General features: G+C 38.7%; 1 protein-coding gene across 1 annotated transcript; it reads left to right on the top strand.

The window, feature by feature from the left end:
- The first annotated feature begins 4048 nt into the window (after window positions 1-4048).
- Window positions 4049-5681, top strand: LOC144550665 (uncharacterized). The gene is made up of 2 exons (XM_078298645.1): window positions 4049-5102; window positions 5195-5681. The coding sequence occupies exons 1-2, from the start codon at window positions 4256-4258 to the stop codon at window positions 5206-5208; spliced, it is 861 nt and encodes a 286-aa protein (XP_078154771.1). The 5' UTR covers window positions 4049-4255; the 3' UTR covers window positions 5209-5681.
- The last annotated feature ends 2620 nt before the right edge of the window (window positions 5682-8301 follow it).

Below are 8301 nucleotides of genomic sequence, written 5' to 3'. Positions count from 1 at the left end.
AAGTATATTTACGGGATTGGTGAATAGTATTTTCTCGAATTTCGCGGTATGTCAGTTTTGCTTATTTGTGAAACTGAGTAACCGAAAATTCGTGTTTACAGGTTTTCGTCTTTTTCTCTATGAATAGTGTTTTTGTAGAATTTCGTGGTTTACGGTATTTCTGGCAAAAGAAATAAACCGCTCTCTGGTTAGTCCTGGTGGATAACCTATAGAGGCACCAACTGTGAGAATCATTCCTGTGATGAAGCTCTACTCGCTCGGTCTGCATTCCAACTGTGATTTGGAAACAAGGTAAAAATATGTTATATTAATCTATTTAATTGGTAAGTAGATTAAAGTTTTAGAAATCAATCTGTTGGGGTTTCGGCGGTGCTGTAACAAAACCCCTTTTAGGTTTAAGGTGCGGAATGACCTGTTAGTTTGTAATAATCTAGAAGTCAATAATACGATAAGTTAATCATAAAGCTTTGTTCATGAATTGAATGTTTATTTATATATCATTTTGTTGCCTTGAGTATTATTGAAATTATGGATCATTTCGAGTTCATGACTGAAATTGTGAAACTCCATAATATAGATAATATATACTCTTAAAAGTCACTGACCAAGGTAATTAGCAGGAACACTAATTACCGCGATAAGGTTAGCATGTGGATTAAAAGATGGTTAAGTTTTACAAACCACCTGACACGAGATGTCATTTTAATCACATGGATACATGTTCTAGGAACATGGTATTTGACAGACCCCGAATGAAACATTAAATAGAATTGTGTTCGTGTCATTTATGTTTTCATTCAGTGTCAAAGTTCTACAGTATGAGGTATTTATCGTTCCCACTAAGAAATATATATGAGTAAGTGTTATCTAACGCTGTCCGTAAAAAGCAGCCATAACGGTAGCATTTCCATATATATAACTTAGCTGAGGAAGTGATAGTCTGCTAAGAATACTATTTGTCCCTCGTATCTCTATACGAGCTATAGCATCACTGGGCCCCTTGATAGAGTTAGATTATCTGCATGCGGTATAATTACAAGAGTAATTATATTTGATAATCTACTCAAGATCAAGAAAAGATACAGTTACCAAGGATGACACACATCTACCTTGAAACTGATCTGATAGCTATGAGACAGAAGAACTGACACAAGTAAATTGTTTACTGGATCGTGATATTGTACAGTACAGCATCATCTGTGTAATTGGATGGTCATGATGTGTTGCCAGACGCCACCCATGACTAACAGAAGTTAAAACAGTTTTAACTCTGTTTACCAACATAACACAGATCCTATTGGGTCACACCATATAGGAGCTACTCGGAGAATCTTACTGATTAATTATAAATTGATTATAATTAATATTAAGATGGTTATAATTAATTATACGTGATATAATTAAATTATAAATGTCATTTAGAATGACAAGCAGAAACAACGGTTAATTTATAAACGTACACGTTACGTTGTATAAAAGCTACCGAACAATAACCGAAAAGAAATATAATTGTATATGACAATTATATATATTTGATTTGGAATTTTAATTGTTAATTATGGATTTGAATTATGGATTTAAAAGCCCAAAATAATCAAAGCCTTAATTAAAATTAAAAGCCCAAAGGCAAAAGCCCAAAATCAAAGCCTTTTACTATTCATCCTTAATGGGCCAAGGGCAAAATGGTCTTTTTTACCTTGGTGCCGACTTCCCATGTATTGACATGTGTCATGTGAGGTGGCAAGGGTATTTTGGTCATTTCACATGATAAAAGGATGAGGTGTCAAGGGCTTTTGGTAAATAGATTTGTTTTGAGGGGTATTTTGGTCTTTTGCCAACCTCCTCAAAAGTCTATAAATAGAGGGGTAGGGGTAGAGAGAAAGACTCACTAATTCACGTGTTAATCTGATTACTTCGTTGATCGGTTTTCCCTCTCTTCCCTGATTTCGGTTATTACGAGATTCGGAAAAATATATTTTTAGATTCTGCGGTATTTCATGTTTTGCTTTATTAGTAAAACGGAATAACTTGCATTCTTAAATATATTTAATCTGTCTCTTTTTCGGTGAATAGTGTTTCTGCAGAATTCCGCGGTTTACGGTATTTCTGGCAGAAGAAGTAAATCGCTCTCCGGTTAGTCCTGGTGGATAACCAATAGAGGTATCACACGTGTGATACTGCGAGTCGATTCCATCCCTGGTGAGGCTCTACTCGCTCGGTCTGCATTCCAACTGAGATTTGGAATCAAGGTATAAATTGTTATATTAATCTATTTAATTTGTAAATAGATTTAATGCTTTAGGAAATCAATTATGGAGTAGATCTGTAAATAGGATTAAACGAATCTTCTTGATTCATTTAATCCGTAGCTTAAGTTAGATGTAAAAATTTTTGTTTTACTCTTTCCGCAGCTTAAGCTAATTAAATGGGTTTGAACCGTTCACGAAAACCCAACAGTGGTATCAGAGCTCAAGGCTCTCCCGCTGATTGATTTTCTAAAGTTATAACTTATGCAAATAAGGTGCATGTACCGCGTATCGGTTTAAATTCTTACATTTGCAGCACAAGTCCAAAATCGATTAGAAATGAGATTTTCTTGGTTCGGTTTTTCCGACTAAGAAAGTTAAATTAGATTTACGCTTTCTTTATGCTTTCTTTATATTTTCGTTTTCAAAAACTTTTGATCGCGTTAAAGTTCATCGAAGAATGTGATGAAGCAATAAAGTACCTTAGTAAGAGCTGTCATTTCCACACCGTAAAAGAGATGGTTCTGTCTAGGAAAGATTGAGTCTAAGCGGTCCTTGTGACCCCGATCTTTCCTGGGAGCCCCTTTTACACGTCCTAATGGCTGGCCGAAAAGGAACTTTGTCACGTTACCAAATTGCTTTAACGCTTTTGAAATGGCAAAATTTAGTGTAAATCTTTCGCCTTTTCGAAAACCTTCGGAAAATAAAGTTCATCGAAGAATGTGATGAAGCAATAAAGTACCTTAGTAAGAACTGTCATTTCCACACCGTAAAAGAGATGGTTCTGTCTAGGAAAGATTGAGTCTAAGCGGTCCTCGTGACCCCGATCTTTCCTGGGAGCCCCTTTTACATGTCCTAATGGCTGGCCGAAAAGGAACTTTGTCACGTTACCAAATTGCTTTATGGAACGAAAAGAATATCTGTTTTAAAAACATGTAAACTGTTTATATGCTTTAAACGGTATAGAATAAAGAACTGAGCATAGCTGCAAAATAAAGAATTAGGAACTGATAAATATATATACCTGACTTGGTCCCGTATATAAGTAAATTAGATTTACTGCTTTGATATGAACTGAATAAATTAGATTTATCGCTTTCATGGAACCGTGAAAGAACGTGATGTCAAAGAAAGATTTGTGAAGGAACTCACCGTTGTCTTTCTGGCAGACGACTTTCACGTGTCCGCTAGAATGTCTAAAGTCAGTTGCAAGAACTGACTGCTTAACAAAAGCTAAGTATATGAAAGAGATACTGCTAAAAGAAAAGAAAGTAATGGAGATCATATTCGGTATTCTTTCTAGACTTCCTTTCCACGACTGCTTAATGAAGCATATGAAAGAGGTCTCTTTAAATACGAATAAAATCACATTAGTCGTTCTTTCTGGCACGTTAAGAATAGAAAGTAATGGAGATCATATTCGGTATTCTTTCTAGACTTCCTTTCCACGACTGCTTAATGAAGCATATGAAAGAGGTCTCTTTAGATACGAATAAAAATCACATTATTCATTCGTTCTGACATATCTCTTTTAGAGATTGCTGGCACTGTTAAGCATAAACACCAACCCATTAAATACTAAGTAGTATGCCCTTCCCACTCTATCCTCCTCAAACCATTGTTCATTGGTTGATGATTAAACTACTCAGTAGACATCGCCTTTTACCTTTGGTGGTCGAGGGTTATGTCCGACATATCAAACCAAATAGAGTGAGGTTACTTACCAATGATTTCCAAAACAGTTTTGGGCTTGGGGCAAAGTCTTCGTTAAATACACGTGATGTTTTAACGAAACCAAGAATCACAAAGAGGTGTGATTAGCAAGTTTGCTTACCTAAGATAACTGATAGCCATGATATGCATACACTGCCTTGGTTATTGGTGAAAATAGGGATCTTGGTCCTACTGCAAAACGGGAATAGAACAAATTTGCAGTGGGAGTTTTATCATTAGAATAAAACATTACATGAACAAAGCTAAAATCTTTACATTTTAAACATTGTAGTAATATGGCTAAAGAAACATCCTTCTCTCTACGCTCCCTGCTCGAGAAACAAACACTGAAAGAGGACGGATCCAATTTCACTGATTGGTTCCGTACTCTCACCATTGTACTAAGACGTGAAAAGAAAGAATATGTCTTAAACTCACCTGTCCCTGCTGAGCCAGGAACAAATGGCAAACCAGAGGATATCACTAAGTACAACAAGCACAAAGAGGATGAGCTTGATGTACAAGGTCTCGTAGTAAGTATTATGGGTCCTGAATTGCAGCGCCGATTCATGGATACCAAAACTTATATCATATGCGATCAGCTCAAGAACATGTTTCAAGAGCAAGCGCGTATCGAGAGATTTAAAGTGACAAAATCTCTACTTGGTCACAGGTTGGCCGAGGGAGGCTCTATGGGAACTCACATGCTCCGTATGACGAGCGATGTTGAGCAGCTCGAGAAGCTGAATGCTCCGATAAGCAAGGAATTTGCTACGGACATTATCCTGCACTCACTTCCTCCAAGCTTTTCGGGATTCATCATGAATTTCCATATGCTTGGTATGGATAAAAGTTTGCAAGAGCTCCAAGGGATGCTTCGGATCGCTGATGGGGACATGAAGAAAAAGTCTTCTGTTCTCATGATCCAAGCTGGTGGGAAAAAGATAAAGAAAGCCCCAAAGAAGGTGGCTCCCAAGTATCAAGGCAAAGGGAAAAAGATTCTTAAACCGAATCCTCCCAAGATAAAGGTTGCTGCTTCCTCTGAATGCTATTACTGCAATAGCAAGGGTCATTGGAAGAGGAACTGCCTGAAGTACCTAGCGGATCTGAAGTCTGGAAAGGTTTCCAAGGCTTCAACCTCAGGTATTTTTGTTATTGAAGTTAACGTTGCTACCTCTATAAATGATTGGGTATTGGATACTGGATCATGTGCTCATATTTGTTCAAATATGCAGGTACTAAAGAATAGAAGGAAGCTACGTAACAAGGAGATACAACTCCAAGTTGGAAACGGAGCACGAGTTGCAGCCGTAACAGCTGGTAGTATAGAGTTGTATTTGCCCAGCGGGCTTGTAATGGAATTAGAAAATGTATATTTTGTTCCTAGCATTTCCAGAAACATCATTTCAATCTCATGTTTAGAGATGAATGGTTTCTCTTTTGTGATAAAGGACAATAGATGTTCTATATACAAAGATGAATTATATTATGGATCTTCTTATATGATGAATGGTCTTTATATACTGGAAATGAATAAACCCGTGTTTAACATAAATAACAAACGACTCAAAGCATCACATGAAAGCACGACTTACATGTGGCATTGTCGCCTTGGTCATATAAATGAGAAACGCATCAAGAAGTTACATAAAAATGGACTTCTTGGTAAATTTGATCTGGAATCAATTAACACATGCGAATCTTGTATACGAGGTAAAATGACCAAAGTGCCTTTCTCCAAAAAGGGCGAAAGGGCAAGTGACTTGTTAAGTCTTATACACACGGATGTATGTGGACCTATGAGTACTTGCACAAGAAATGGTTTTTCTTACTTTATCACGTTTACTGATGATTACAGTAGATACGGTTATGTCTACTTGATGAGACATAAGTCTGAATCCTTTGACAAATTCAAAGAATTCAAGACTGAAGTAGAAAATCAATTGAACAAAAGTATTAAGGCTCTACGTTCTGACCGTGGAGGCGAATACTTGAGTTTTGAGTTTAAAGAATACTTAAAGGAATGTGGGATAGTCTCACAGCTCACACCTCCAGGGACACCACAATGGAATGGTGTTTCTGAGAGACGGAATCGAACTCTACTGGATATGGTTCGATCCATGATGAGTGAAGCCACTCTGCCGAAATCCTTCTGGGGGCACGCACTAGAAACTGCTGCACGAACAATAAACATGGTTCCATCCAAGTCAGTAGAAAAGACTCCATACGAGTTATGGTTTGGGAAGATCCCAACTATGTCTTATCTTAAAATTTGGGGTTGCGAAGTATTTGTCAAACGTCCGACGTCTGGCAAACTTGATCCCAAAGCTGACAAATGCTTCTTCGTAGGATATCCTAAGGAAACGAAAGGATATTACTTCTATTACCAATCCGAGAACAAAATAGTTGTTGCTCGTCATGGTATATTTTTGGAGAACGAGTTTCTCGCAAAAGGAAGTAGTGGGAGTAATGTAATACTTGAAGAAATTCAAGATACATCACACAATACAATATCTGAACCAGATCAGATTAACCCACCTCTTGATACTTCGGCTGATGAGCATCTGGAAGTTCCAAATCCACAAGTAGCTGTGGATGAGGTTCTAGTCCCGAGCTCAAGTACTTCAACGCAAGTTGAAGTAGAACTGAATCCGCAGACAGTTGTGGATCAAGTTCAACAGCCCGAAGAACGAGTACTACGTAGGTCAACAAGAGTAGTCCATGCACCTGAAAGGTACTTGGGACTGCACGAGATCTCAGCCTATGACACTGAAGATCCTTTGACCTATGCGGAAGCAATGGATAGGCCCGACTCTGATAAATGGCTGGAGGCCATGAGATCCGAAATACAGTCCATGTATGACAACACGGTCTGGAACCTAGTTGTACCACCTGATGGGATAAAACCCATAGCTAACAAGTGGGTTTTCAAAATAAAAACAGACATGGATGGTAAGATGACTGTATACAAAGCACGGCTAGTAGCGAAAGGTTTCAAACAGATTCTCGGTGTAGATTATGATGAAACTTTTTCGCCCGTGGCTATGTTTAAGTCAATTCGGATACTCCTAGCAATTGCCGCATTTCATGATTATGAAATATGGCAAATGGATGTCAAAACCGCCTTCTTAAATGGAAATTTAGAAGAGGATGTGTACATGACACAGCCTGAGGGTTTTGAGGATTCAAAGAATGCTGGGAAGGTGTGCAAGCTTCTTAAATCCATTTATGGACTGAAGCAAGCATCACGGAGTTGGAATCTTCGATTTGACGAAGAAGTCAAAAAGCTTGACTTCGTCAGATGCGAAGAAGAACCATGTGTATACAGAAAGACTAGTGGGAGTGCCATCGCTTTTCTTATCCTATATGTAGATGACATACTACTAATGGGAAATGATATTCCTCTTTTGCAACAAGCCAAGTCTTCGTTGAAGAAAGTCTTTTCAATGAAAGACTTGGGCGAGGCTGTCTATATACTAGGCATAAAGATCTATCGAGATAGATCAAATAGACTTATAGGTTTAAGTCAAAGCACGTACATTGACAAAGTGCTGAATCGGTTCAGCATGCAGGATTCTAAGAGAGGATTCCTGCCAATGTCTCATAGTGTTCAGCTAAGCAAGACTCAGTGTCCTTCGACAACTGATGAGCGAAGCATTATGAGTAGAGTACCATACGCTTCGGCTATTGGCTCTATCATGTACGCCATGTTGTGCACTCGCCCTGATGTCTCGTACGCTTTGAGTGTGACGAGTAGATATCAGGCTAATCCAGGCAAAGAGCACTGGATTGCTGCAAAGAATATCCTTAAGTACTTGAGAAGAACTAAGGATATGTTTCTCGTCTACGGTGGTGATTCCGAGCTTGTGATTAATGGTTACACTGACGCCAGTTTCCAAACTGATCGTGATGACTCAAGATCACAGTCTGGGTATGTGTTCATACTCAACGGTGGTGCTGTGAGCTGGAAGAGTTCAAAGCAAGAGACTACAGCAGACTCAACCACCGAAGCAGAGTACATAGCTGCATCCGAGGCAGCTAAAGAGGGTTTCTGGATCAAGAAGTTCCTTAGCGAACTTGGAGTGGTTCCCAGTGTTCAAGGCCCTGTGGACCTCTACTGTGACAACAATGGAGCTATAGCTCAGGCCAAAGAACCGAGATCGCACTCGAAATCCAAGCATGTTCTACGGCGTTTTCACCTGATACGAGAGATCGTAAATAGAGGTGATGTAAAGATATGTAGAGTTGACACAGTCAGCAACACAGCTGATCCACTCACGAAACCTCTTCCTCAAGCCAAGCACCAGATGCATATTGCCTCTATGGGTCTGAGACACATAGG

This window comes from Carex rostrata, chromosome 2 (assembly GCF_964058835.1).
Source record: "Carex rostrata chromosome 2, lpCarRost1.2, whole genome shotgun sequence".
NCBI classification, from domain to species: Eukaryota; Viridiplantae; Streptophyta; class Magnoliopsida; order Poales; family Cyperaceae; genus Carex; species Carex rostrata.
This window is presented reverse-complemented; position numbering and strand designations above follow the sequence as displayed.